Here is a 12,938-nt window from a genome sequence, read left to right on the forward strand (position 1 = left end):
ACCTAAGAAATATTAATATTAAAATATTCGTATACTATTAGAGAAAATATTCAAAACTATCTATTTAAAATATCTTTTTAGAAAAAAATATTAAGGAAATATTATAAATTTTAATAGTAATAAGTATTAATCAATATTAAGCCAAAGAACTCTTTTCTTTATAATAGTTAATTTAAATAGAAAACGTTATGGCCCTTCTTAAATCATAAATTCTAATAGAAACATCCTTTTGTGTCCAATTTAAAATAATATAGGATGAAAGAATTATTAGGATAGGAAGCTAATATATATTAGTTTTAAATAAATAAACAAAAAGAATAGTTTACCCAAAACAAATAAAGCATTTTATCTTTTTCTAATTTCTGTATTATTTTTGCATGTTCCCTGATAAACTGCTGTTGCTCTAGTATTAGTTCAGCAGTACGAGATCTAGTTAAAACTTTTGGTTGCCATTTAAAAGAATACCGTTGTGATTTCTCTTGAGAAAACACAAAATCCTCAGAAGCATCAGATGGCGTTTCAAATACGTTTTCATTTGTTGAAAGTTCAGAATACGGAGGAGGAGGTCCAAATATCAAATGTTGCCACCAATTATATTGGATATCATTCTCCATTATACTTGAAGATTTCGAGTTATTAGCTTTTTTGCTAATAAAAGGGTATTGTTGAATAAAAGAATTAAATGCAGATATAGGATGAAACTGACCAAACTCTGAAAACTGAGGTAAACTAGAAGTACGTAGTATGCTTGGAATAGATAAAGACGCTAATTTTGCTTTTGCTGAGGTCATCGTCAAAAATTCTGAAAATCCTTGAATCGTAAATATTCCATCATCATTTTTCTCATCTTTAATGTTTGATTCTGTAGTTTGATTTTCCTGGATGTCAAAGATATGCTGAGATTGAGAAAAATGGGAAGAAATCTCCTTTGATTCATTATCAGTATTATAAGAACCAACTAAAGAATCCGAATGATGTAGATTCTCTACCTCAGAATATTTTTTTGTTTTATTTAATCTGTTCTTGAAAGGTCTATTATTTTTTTTAGATGAAAAAAATATATCAAAAAAATCATTATCATCAAAGCCTTCTGTAGCAGTGCGCAATAATGCATTTGAACGCTTCTTAAGTATAAAGTTATTTTGATTTAGCCATGAGAAAACCAATGAAACAATGATGTAATCCATGTGTTCTCTATTCAAGCGCAAAAAATTTGATATTTCAATATAACTATTTGGATATGTTAATTTGAATACTTTCCTATATAATGACCTATAAATAAATCTATTTTCTTCAGTATTTTCTAGCATCTTTACAATGAAATTCATTTTTTTCATATTCAAATAATCAACATGATTATATCTGCATTGTTTTATAGACCTTAAATAATAGTTCTTAGAAAATAATTCTATTATATGTCTTTGAAGTTCTTGTACGTAAATGTGATTTAGCAATGTTTGATTCGGCCTATCTTGATATAATAAATAAAATGTATTAGGATTTGCCTTTATATTTAAAAGATTATCATGCTGAAAAAACATTGTTTCAAAACAATAATACGCTTTATAAATATTAAATGTCGATGAAGAATGTAAATAATTCATTAAAGTCGGTTTATATGAATTTAAATTTGATTGTTGCTGCTTTAAATTAGATTCATTGCAATCACTAGGCATTAATCCACAAATTTTCATAGCAATGGTTAGGGCATTTTCTAGTTTTCCAGTCATTTTTATACCAACAACCTGTAGAGCTAATTCCATTAATGTACGATCATTATCATCTTTATATAAAAAATATTTCGCATTTTCAATATCAGACTGAGCTAAATTATGTTCCTTAAAATCTACGAGAACAGGACCTGGAATAGGACTAGGAGGTAAAGTACATACTATAACAGTAGGACTCCAATAATGGATTGAAGTTACAGGATTATGGCCAAATATACATGTTAAACCAGAATAAAATCCTGAACCCAGTATAGTGACTTCAATTCCGCCATGCATAGGACCTTCAGATGGGATTAAACGATCAATTATTGGAATCTCAATAGGATTTTCAGATAATTCTATTGGCGTATAATTATTAGGAACTGGTAGATTCACCTGGTTCGAAAAATCTGTTTGATCAATATTCATATGCAATTCTTTATTGGACCATTGAGTTTCTAGTGAAAGATCAAATAGATTAGAATCAATAGAAAATGGCATTTTTGAAACAGTTTCTGGCGAAGATACTTGACTAAGAACTAACGACGATGTCTGTGGTATAGTTTCTAATTCATCTTGTTGAACATTTGCAGGCAAAAGCAAACTTTCATATGATTCAGAGCCCATAAATTTATCGTCTACTAGAAAAGATTTATTTTTATTAGAAATGTCATCTTGAAGATAAATCATAGAATTATAAGCCGGTTGAATTATATTTTCTATAATAGAATTAATAAAAAATATTAATAGACATGTTTTAAAATATATTACTATTTGTCATATTATCCAGTGTAGAACAAGAAAAATTTTCAGGATTGACTGCTAATTTTAATTCTTCTGTTAATAAGTAAGGAGGGATTCTTTTAATTTTGCTATACAACTAACCATTAAATAATATGTTCTTTTTTTGATTACTATTATTATCATTTACAGGTATAGGTAGTGAATTAGGCGTTAAATGTAATCCTAATATTTATTAAATCAATTCTGACAAAGTATTTCTTTCATCTAACCATTTATTTTTTTTATTTTTGAAATAGTTTTGTGGTCATCTGTAATCATAAATGGTTTAGATAATGTTGATGCGATCAATTGCCCTTTATTATCTTTTATGTTTATTAAAATCCTAATGAACTATAAGAAAATAATTTATATAAAATAGTAACTAACCTAAATCCTATATTTTCTTTATGATGTCTGCAATAACATGTTATTCTTGTTGGTATATTTATATAATTATCCTTAAATCTAAAAATTTCGGGATAATTAAATAAAATAATCTTCTTTTCCTCATCTTTTATAGGAGAAAGACTATCTTGATTTTGACCGAATTCTTTTTGAAACTTAGTTTTTTTCTTTCTTATAGCTCGTTTACGCTTTAAAAATATTAAAACAATATACCACAAAATTAAACTATTACCTCCCGTATAATGCAACCAGAACAAATCAAAACATTTTTAGTAATATCACTAGCACAAACAACACTAGGTTCTAGAGTTAATATCTTTTCCGGATCAATGTACTTAGGATGATTTTTTAAATTAGGTAGTTTCAACTTTTCTTTTGTAATACTCCAACTGGGAAGCTTAAGCCAGAAAAAATCATTATTGAAATGCTCTTCTACCGATGAACTAGGTGTCAATTTTATACCTAATTTAACTTGAGTTTCAACTCTTGATTTCTCTGGTATCCCAAAAATATTCAAAATATACGGTGCTGGAATATTAATTTCTTCTAGATCCGGAATCAAAGAAGGAACTTCCTCAATCTCATTATAGTCCTTTTTCATCCCATTTACTTCATAAGAATTAAAATTAGAATAAACCTTTATAAAAAAAATCAATACAAAATACATATAAACAAAACAAAACACTCACATCAAGAGGAACATTATCAAAATCAGTATTTTGCATAGAAATATCATAGACTGATAGTGTTTTGCAGAAACAAAAATCCTTTTTATACCCCAAACCATTAATATCCATCAAACTTGAATAATTATTATTAAAAGATGGCGAAAACCCTTCCCTATCAATGACAGCATCATCATCCGAAGGATCATAATCCAAACGTTCTTCTGATGATGAATCTTTTTCATTTCTTTCTTTCAAAGATGGATGAACATAGTTTCCGTATAAATCTCTATATGATTCAAATGAAAGGTCTATATCATTTGATGATGAAAATGCTAATGATACTTCTTGAGGAAACATAAAAAACTAAACTTCTTAAGCTCCTTTTTTATAACTTTTTAATTAAATATTATCAATTTTTTTGATTTTCTGCTAGAAAATATCTTAAAATTATGATAAAAATCTTTAAGAAAAATCAAAACTTACTTAAAATACAGTCTTTTTCAATCAAGATTTAGCTTTAAATCTCTTAATTTTTTTTAAAAAAAATTACGTTTAAGTCTTTTTAATATTAACGACAGGTTAATATTATTAAAAAATAACAAATTTAAGTTTAAGATTATTGATTAAATGACTTATGAATGTCATATTTCTCCTGAAAGAATGGAGAAATGGCCTTTTTATAGAGTGCGTTCTAATGTTGAAAGGCGTCAGTTTGAAACAGGTTAAATTATCGAATTTTATATTATAAAGTTAATAGTTGTGTAAAGTTGATGTTTTTGTAGGTATAATTGATAAAAAAGAGACTAGATCTATAATTAAGTAATATATATGTTTTTAATTTAAGTAATAAAATTGATTTGAAAGAGATTTATTGAAGAATCTTTACCATATGAAACATTAGATCTTTCATATTTGAAACGATTAAGAAAAATAAATAAGAATGATAGAAATGATATGTTAGAAGTGATTCTTCATAGTACAAAGGATTTGAGTCTTGAGGAACTTGAAAAGAGATTAAAAGAACAATCGATAAATATAGAGGTCCGAATAGCTCAAGTATCTAAGTATGCACCGTTAACATATGAGCAATTTAATGCATGGGGGGTTTTGTGGCCGCTTCATTTTAGAAAAAATATATTGAAATCGGTTGATTTTACGGATACAACGCTTTTAAAATTGAAAAAGTTAATGAATCACACATGGAATCTTGCAAATAAAAGTAAAGAAATTAAGATTGCAACAATATTTGTTGATTTGGATTTAAATGTGATTGTGAGTTGTATTGATTTGAGATTATCATCGAAAAATCCTTTAAAACATTCCATTATCAATTCTATTACGGAAATTGGTAAAATGTTAGAAAAAAAAGGAATGTTTATCTATAAATATACATATTACAATAGCTAATATGTTATTAGAGTCTAGTAAAAAAGATTTATTTTATTTGTGTAAAGATTTAATAGTAATAACTACACATGAACCATGTGTAATGTGTTGTATGGCATTGGTGCATAGTCGTGTTCTGCGGGTATTTTATTCAATTAATATGCCGAAAACAGGCGGTCTTGAAAGCAATTATCATATCCATGGTAGAAATGAACTAAATCATCGATATGAAGCGTATGGTGGATTTATTGTTGAAAATATGCAATTTATAATAGATGAAAAAATACATGCATAGATTAAATCAAACTTCCTAAATTTCTTCATTCATAATTATACTTAAAGTTCATGAATATTTTATATGAAATAACGCACATAACATTGTAATAAAACTAGCAAAACCAATAGGTACCATTACATATATTGCAATATTTATTAAATTCAGTCGTTTTGGAGCTTTTGTAATTCCTAATTGTGAAAAATTACTTGTCACATAATTCTGTATAATATATATACATGCTAAAATACATGTCATTAGAATTGCGCAAAAAAGTTGTTGAATCTTATTTGATGAAAATGATACAAAAAGTCTAGTTAAACATCCATTCATTAAATTTAACGACATTAATCTAATTAATATAGCTGGATATGAATACTTCATATGCCTAAATACCCTTTTATTAGCTTGTTATTAAAATTTTATTTCAATACCATCTTAACAATAAACCACTTGTTAATTTATAAAATAGAAATGCACAAACTATAAACCAAATACTAGCCATCCAAATTTCCCATGCGTATTCAATATGAACATATAGTATACGTTTTACCTGTGTTTTTCCAAAGACAAAATGAATAGCCCAATAACAAGCTGGAAGAATTGATAAAATATGACATATTCGAAGAGGTATATCTTCAATTAACTGTGACCTTGAGTTTGGTTTAGTAAAAGATGCATTACATCGTCTTGATGAAGCATCATTTTCTCTAGTAGAAAATATATTAAACAGAATTTTTATAAAATATTAAGAAATTTAAATCAATTTAACAGTTTTTTATTAAAAGGTCTATTAAAAACCAAAAATATAAGTTCAGACGAAAAGATTGGATTTAAAAAAATATTAAGAAAAAATAAAAAATTGAAAAAAAAACTTAAGTTCAATTATTATTATTTTTATAAACTATTCCTTTTTTTCATAATCTTTAGAATCTTGTGCGCTTTCAAAATAATCTACTTTTTCAGTATCAATTTTTTCAATATCTGCTTCTGAATTTTCAATCTCCTTCAAATCACCATTTGAATGAGGAAAATATAAACCCATTTTACTTGTATCATAACCTTGTTCTTGAAGCCATATTTTGAAATGCTCATTTTCTTCACGGACGCAATCATGTGATAATTTTGGAATGAAAAAAAAAGAGATAATACCAGAAATAATGGCAAGAGCGCTACCAATAAAAAAAGGACCTTTATTTCCGTTTTCTGATTCAGATCCTCCAAATCTTTCAATAATATAATTAAATGCATAACTACCAACAAATGCGCCTATTTTCCCTATGTAAAAAATTAACATGATGAATAAAGAGCGCAAAATATCGAAAAACATACCAGAAGCAGCACAAATGCCATAAAATTGGCCACGAATAGGAGTTGGCGATGCTTTAGCAGAAATATTACCAATATTATCTCCTGGCCCAATTTCGCCAAATGCCATGAAAAGAGCATAAAGAATAATAAATGCAATTACACTATCCTTCAATTTCAAATACAATCCAGCCATTAAAAAGCCAAAAATACCCTGTAAGAAAACACCAAAAGCGAGAACATTTTTAGGTTCAAAATAATCAGTCATAAATGCACCAATGAATGATCCAATTATATAGAAGAGATAAATAAATGTTGTCCATCCTAAATTTATGATTAATACTATTAGATTTTATAAGAAAAAAAATTCACCAAATATTTGTGCCAAACTCATCTGTCTATTAATAGACTGAAGAAGTGGAGAAAAATAAATCCCAAATGAATATGCTGTAAAATTATAACTAAAATTAAATAAGCTTTGCGTAAAAAAAAGAACTATAATACATAAACCAAACAAGTGAAATAAAAATGAGTCTTTTGTAATATTTCCTAATAACAAGCTTATATGGAATATTCACCTTTTTCATCGCATAATTTTTATATGCATCTGGCTCTCCCATTTTAAGACGTGCAATTAATAGGAAAAAAGGACAAATTGCTCCCAAGGCTAATAATATTCTCCATATAACTTCTTGACGTTTTTCGGTAAATATAAGCGTTAAAATATACGCTACAAATGCTGCGATCATAAATCCCATACAAATCATAAAATCTGTTAAAAAAATAAACTAAAATATTCATCAAAAAAAATCTAAAACAAGAAAATGCCTACTATAGAATGTTTTCGTTTTATAGACATTTCTTGTGCACTCTCACTAATTGTAGTAGATCCTGCCGGATATTCTCCACCAATTCCAATACCTAGAAAAAAACGATATACTATTAATGATCCAATTATCCCATCATTAGTTCCTTTAAAATATGCTGCTGATGATAAAATAGAAAAAACAACTAAAAAAGAACTCGCTAAAATTAATGATATTTTTCTTCCTGATTTATCACACATGTATCCAAATACAAGCATTCCAAGAACATTTCCTACAAATATCATGGAATTTAGTAACGATTTTTTTTGTATTGTGTATTCAACAGGATAAATATTCCCCATAATAGTCGTTAAAACACCTGATACCCCATTCAAATACCCATCTGACTAAAAATAAACAATAAGAAAAATACCTGATATACAAAGTAAAGACTTACAAATAACCCTACCCCTCCTACTATCGCCTGAAGAAGACTCTTTTGTTGGGCGAGCTTTTTCATATTTCATATAACAATATGAAAATATAGATTTTTCTTAAAATTATGCTTAGGGCTTAAAAAAGCGGATAGTTTAAGCTTTACGGAAAATTAAAATATTAACTTTATATAAGGATTTTTCGAATATTTTATCAAAAAAAAAGTTTAATTGAGTATCAAGTTAGATTTTAAATAGTGTTATATTTAAATTTTATTTAAATATAAATTAATAAAATGTAAGAAATTTATTGATTTTATCTTAAAATATTGCCAGGAAAATCAATAATATAATAAGATAACCTTTTACTATGATTTTTTTATTTTTTTTTATAATTTTAAATTAAAATTTGCCCTAATTTATAATAAGATTTAATTAATGCCATGTTTGACAGGCAAATATTATGGTTGATCCTTGTTAAATTAAAGGATTTATATTAAAATTTAAATTAGTAGAAGTCAAGTTTTTGCTTGAAATTACTTACTAGTTAAGGATTTAATTAATATTTAGTTTATTTTATAGTGAAAATTTCTAAAAAAAACAAAATATTGTTTAAAAAGTAAATATTTAGAAACTTTTTTAAGCTAAGATAAGGAGTAAATTAAAAATTAGACATCAATAAACTTATGAAGCATACTACAATGAACGGAATGATAAAATGTCTGTTCAAAAGAAAAACAAAAAGAAACAGTTAAGAAAACTATCATATAGAAATATGGTAATATTTTCAAATAAAATGTTCTTGCTTCAGTTATGGATATTTAGAAAGATTTGTGTAAAATATAGAAAAAAATATTCAATATCATTAGGAATTATGATGATTGCAGGATTTTCTATTGTTATGTTAATTATGATGAGTTATTCATTTATATATCTTCAAAAGGATCATTCAACATGTGTCATACCAGCTATGTATCCTTCGTATATAAGGTTGTCAGGATTTGATAAAAAATATATAAAACATGGTAGAAAATATGGATTATATTTATATAAAGAAAGAAAAACATTAAATGTGCATGATGTAAGTTTTTTTGTATTTTATTATATAATTTAAAGACATAGTTTGAAGGAATTCCAGTTCTATTTATACCAGGAAATGCAGGAAGCTACAAGCAAGTACGTAGCCTTGCATCAGAAGCAGCATATCAGTTTTCAGTCTCTAAATTAGATCCATCATTAGCTGAACATGATTCAAAAAATCTTGATTTTTTTTCTGGTTTATTTCTTTATTATATTAATATTTTTTTGATTTAAATTAGTTGATTTTAATAACGATTATACAGCATTTCATGGCCAAACGCTTCTTGATCAAGTGGAATATTCAAATGAAGCAGTTAAGTATATTTTATCCTTATATCAAGAGGCACAAAAAAGAAGAAACAATACTTATGGTTATATTCCTAAATCAGTTATTGTAATTGGTCATTCTATGGGGGGAATTGTAATTCGAGCTATGGTAATGATGCCTAATTATCTTTCTGGTTCTATCAACACGATTATTACATTATCAACACCACATTTGCTACCACCTATTCTTTCTGATCGAAAAATGAAAAGTATATACGATTCTGTTAACAAGTTTTGGCTACAGTCATATTTTCATAAGAATGAATCTAATCCACTACATGCTGTTAGTTTGATTTCTATCACAGGTGGTAATTTGGATACAATGGTATCATCTGATTATTGTGACGTGTCTTCCTTAATTCCTAAATCACATGGATTTACTGTATTTTCTTCGTCTATCCCTATGGTTTGGACTGGAATGGATCATCAAGCAATTTTGTGGTGTGATCAATTACGTAAAGTTATTGTTAAATCTTTATTCGAAATTATTGATTTTAAATCAATTAATCAAACCAAGCCATTATCATCTCGTATTGATATTTTTAAGAAATATTATCTCTCTCCTACTGAAAATTCAGCTAAAAAACAATTTTTACAAGGTAATTTTCAGTTTTTTTAATATATCCTAAATTCTTATTAGCACCATTGATTAATCCTTTTTCCGGAGGAAATATACGATATACTGTTTTTTCATTAAAAAAGATTTATATATTAAAATCTTTTAGAACTATATCATCCAAATCGACTCATGTATATTTTCTACCAATTTTTCCTAATAACATTTTTAATTTTACTACTCTTTCATTGCTTACTGATCAAAAGACTATATCAAGAAATGGTGAACAACAAATAGATATATTTTTATGTAAAAATGATCCATCATCAATTAAAGATTCAAATATCCATAAAAAATCAATGAAAATAGATTTAAAGACACTTAAATGCAAATATTCTGAAGAAAATATCGTTTATTTGCCGTCAAAAAATGGCTTATCTAACTCTTATAATCATTTTTTTACATATCTCGAATATTCAAATAATCAATTCAATGATTACCAATTCATTTCAATAATAAATAAATCAAATAATACTAGAAATGGCTTCCTGGTAGCTGAGTTTTCTAATAAAAATGTAATACGAGTTCAACCTGAAATTACTACTACAAGTATCTTTATTCTCACACGATGATATTCTAATTAGAGTTAGAATTTTTATGGAATAGATTTCGCATAGTCTTAGATGCTAATAGGTCATTAGTTTCAGAAATTAGTATTCCTAACATTGATAATAGTCTTTTTACTTACAAATTAAAAATGAATTCTCTTGCCTGTGGTAATTATATTTTATTTTTAATTTTTTATAAAATATATTAGATAATTTGATTTTTTCACCAATTATTAGGCAATATATATCTAATTCATATGAGTCTAAGTACTTTGTAAATACAACAAAAATCGATGTCAATTTTCATGGAACTGCTCCGTTTATGCCACCTATTAATGAAAATAACGCAAGACGTGGATTGAACATACAATTTTGGTTGGATCCTACTTGTAATAAGCCGCTTAATATTTTAATATCTCTTGATCTTTATGGTACTTTTGGGAAACTTATAGTAAAATTCTGGACAGCTTTAATAGTATTTATGTATGTTATAATATTTTTATGTTTAAGAAAACAGTTTAGAATTTATAATAATTATGGTATTGATAGTTTATAGCTTTTCAAATTTGTTTAATATCTCTAGGAATTTTTATTAACATTAGAAATGCTTTAAAACTTTTTATGCGAGACACTTTTTTAACTTTATCTATAATGACATCCTTTTTGTTTCTTTGCTTGTCTATATTTCAGTTTTCTAGAACAATAAACATGGATGATTTATTGAATCAACAATTGAAAAAAAAGTTATGGGTTAAGGATACATGGAAGTTATGGAATATTAATAAGTTATTCTTTGGATATAGAGATTCTTTATTTTTGTTTCTTGGGCCTTTATTTATCACTATCTCCTTAGGATTTACAATTATATTTACCCAAATAACATATTTTCTTATTTCTTTTATAGCAATATTGTGTAATTTACTACAGAAACGTTTTATTAAAATTAGATATAGAAAGAAAAGGTATTTATTTTTTTTTTTTTCAAATTAATAATTTCTATAGGCATTTCTTTTGTTCTTTTAATTTTTCTTTAAAATTTAAACAAAGGTTAATAGCAATTTTATCGTTATTATCTCTTGTAGCAGTAATGGTTCCTTACCAATTTGCATATCTTTTAGCATGTGTTATACAGTTTTTTACATGTATTAAAACATATCTAAATATTCAAAAAATGGTATAGTAAATATCTATTTTTCTTAAAAAAACTTATACTTTAGGGCCTTGAAAAAGCCTTGCATTATAAAAATTTTAGAAATTATGTATATTCTGTCTTAATCTTAATGTTATTACATTTACCTTTTAATATTCCAGTTTTAATTGTATGGGCAAAAAAGATATCGACAAATTGGATAATACCATTTTCATCTCACCATAACATTTTTTCTGTCTTGCCTATTATTACTCTTGTTGAATTTTTGGCTAATGAAAAAATGATTATGCAAGCAGAACCTAAGTATAAAAAATTAGGATCAAATTATTTTTATATTGATATTATATTAGAATGGCAAAGGCACTTGACATCATTCTTTTAATATTTTCTGTCTTTTTAACTGTTTATGGGTTTTATTATACGTATTTTTTGCATCATTTGGTTAACATTTTGTCATTTTTCTTGTCGATTCTTCATTTTATGCCATTTTTACCTTTTTTTCAGCAATTTATTCATTCTTTCATGCAACAAAAAAAGCTAACTTATTACTAAGGTTATTCTATTCTTTTTTATGTTATCCATTTTAATATACTATGCTAATGTATCTATTAGCACGATTTCTTCATTTTTAAAACATCAGTAATTATACTCTATAATATCATCTATTTTCCTTCTCATCATAGTGCTTATATTTTATTGGTTTGTTATCTATTGTTAATACAAGTTCTTTTTGTATTATATTGTCTATTTCTTTATACCGAAATTGTACCCCAAAACCTTGAATTAATTTACTAGCTTCCATATTCCAAATAAATTTCTCAAGAAATCCATCTTCATTTTTTGATGATATTATACATATTCCCATGGCTTTTGATGCTTTTAACAATTGTTTTTGTGCCATTTCTGTAAATCCACAACAAGAAATTAGCCCTAAAATTCCTTCATTTTCTCCTGATAAAACTCCATTCATTTCACGAATATATTTTGATCCTATCTTTTTTTTTTCATTTTTACATTGAATAATTACTGGTAATTTATATTTTGTCTTTTCTCTTTCATAATACCAATATCCTCGAAGATCAATACCTTGATCATTTCTACCTCCAACCCTCCACAAATCCATATTATATTTCTTTAAAGTATTCTGAACTATATATTCATAAAAAACCCCTTTATAATATGCTGATTTTGGCTTTAATGATGTTCTTTGTGCGTACTTAAAAAACGTTTTTAAACAGGTATGAGATAACCTTTTTTTAAAAAAAAAAAACATTTCCTATGTAATTTTTTATGGAAAATCATTTTAAATGATAAAAATTTATCAATATTATGATTATTTTCCTTTTCTAGACCTCATCATTTTTTTCAAAAAATTGACGTAGTTGCTATGGGAAAACCTCACTTCATAAATCCTGACTTAATATATTTTAATAGTCTAGTAACT

At 26.1% G+C, this 12,938-nt stretch overlaps 6 protein-coding genes across 6 annotated transcripts; 2 read left to right on the forward strand and 4 right to left on the reverse strand.

Moving 5' to 3' along the window:
• Positions 1 to 172: 172 nt before the first annotated feature.
• PNEG_00970 (hypothetical protein) lies at positions 173 to 3,960 on the reverse strand (the record flags this gene model as incomplete). Its single annotated transcript, XM_007874693.1, has 8 exons — positions 3,587 to 3,960; positions 3,130 to 3,534; positions 2,880 to 3,085; positions 2,723 to 2,835; positions 2,595 to 2,675; positions 2,481 to 2,546; positions 327 to 2,428; positions 173 to 280 (listed from the first exon to the last, which is right to left on the reverse strand). Exons 1-8 carry the CDS (start codon positions 3,920 to 3,922, stop codon positions 173 to 175), a joined length of 3,417 nt encoding a protein of 1,138 aa, XP_007872884.1. The 5' UTR covers positions 3,923 to 3,960.
• A 232-nt stretch (positions 3,961 to 4,192) lies between these two features.
• PNEG_00971 (hypothetical protein) lies at positions 4,193 to 5,246 on the forward strand (the record flags this gene model as incomplete). Its single annotated transcript, XM_007874694.1, has 4 exons — positions 4,193 to 4,286; positions 4,333 to 4,384; positions 4,432 to 4,913; positions 4,984 to 5,246. 4 exons carry the CDS (start codon positions 4,193 to 4,195, stop codon positions 5,244 to 5,246), a joined length of 891 nt encoding a protein of 296 aa, XP_007872885.1.
• A 48-nt stretch (positions 5,247 to 5,294) lies between these two features.
• Positions 5,295 to 5,930, reverse strand: PNEG_00972 (hypothetical protein; the record flags this gene model as incomplete). Its single annotated transcript, XM_007874695.1, has 3 exons — positions 5,295 to 5,613; positions 5,660 to 5,871; positions 5,910 to 5,930. The coding sequence occupies 3 exons, from the start codon at positions 5,928 to 5,930 to the stop codon at positions 5,295 to 5,297; spliced, it is 552 nt and encodes a 183-aa protein (XP_007872886.1).
• Positions 5,931 to 6,129: 199 nt separating this feature from the next.
• Positions 6,130 to 7,890, reverse strand: PNEG_00973 (hypothetical protein; the record flags this gene model as incomplete). The annotated part of the gene is made up of 6 exons (XM_007874696.1): positions 7,797 to 7,890; positions 7,366 to 7,746; positions 7,038 to 7,321; positions 6,906 to 6,994; positions 6,558 to 6,857; positions 6,130 to 6,503 (listed from the first exon to the last, which is right to left on the reverse strand). The coding sequence occupies exons 1-6, from the start codon at positions 7,857 to 7,859 to the stop codon at positions 6,130 to 6,132; spliced, it is 1,491 nt and encodes a 496-aa protein (XP_007872887.1). The 5' UTR covers positions 7,860 to 7,890.
• Positions 7,891 to 8,491: 601 nt separating this feature from the next.
• PNEG_00974 (hypothetical protein) lies at positions 8,492 to 12,046 on the forward strand (the record flags this gene model as incomplete). The annotated part of the gene is made up of 10 exons (XM_007874697.1): positions 8,492 to 8,854; positions 8,896 to 9,049; positions 9,093 to 9,779; positions 9,821 to 10,345; positions 10,387 to 10,512; positions 10,554 to 10,883; positions 10,928 to 11,306; positions 11,347 to 11,518; positions 11,562 to 11,797; positions 11,845 to 12,046. 10 exons carry the CDS (start codon positions 8,492 to 8,494, stop codon positions 12,044 to 12,046), a joined length of 3,174 nt encoding a protein of 1,057 aa, XP_007872888.1.
• PNEG_00975 (hypothetical protein) lies at positions 11,345 to 12,767 on the reverse strand (the record flags this gene model as incomplete). Its single annotated transcript, XM_007874698.1, has 2 exons — positions 11,345 to 12,090; positions 12,144 to 12,767. One exon carries the CDS (start codon positions 12,765 to 12,767, stop codon positions 12,153 to 12,155), a length of 615 nt encoding a protein of 204 aa, XP_007872889.1. The 3' UTR covers positions 11,345 to 12,090; positions 12,144 to 12,152.
• Between the last annotated feature and the right edge of the window lie 171 nt (positions 12,768 to 12,938).

Source organism: Pneumocystis murina (genome assembly GCF_000349005.2).
Source record: "Pneumocystis murina B123 chromosome Unknown supercont1.3, whole genome shotgun sequence".
In the NCBI taxonomy this organism is placed as follows: domain Eukaryota; kingdom Fungi; phylum Ascomycota; class Pneumocystomycetes; order Pneumocystales; family Pneumocystaceae; genus Pneumocystis; species Pneumocystis murina.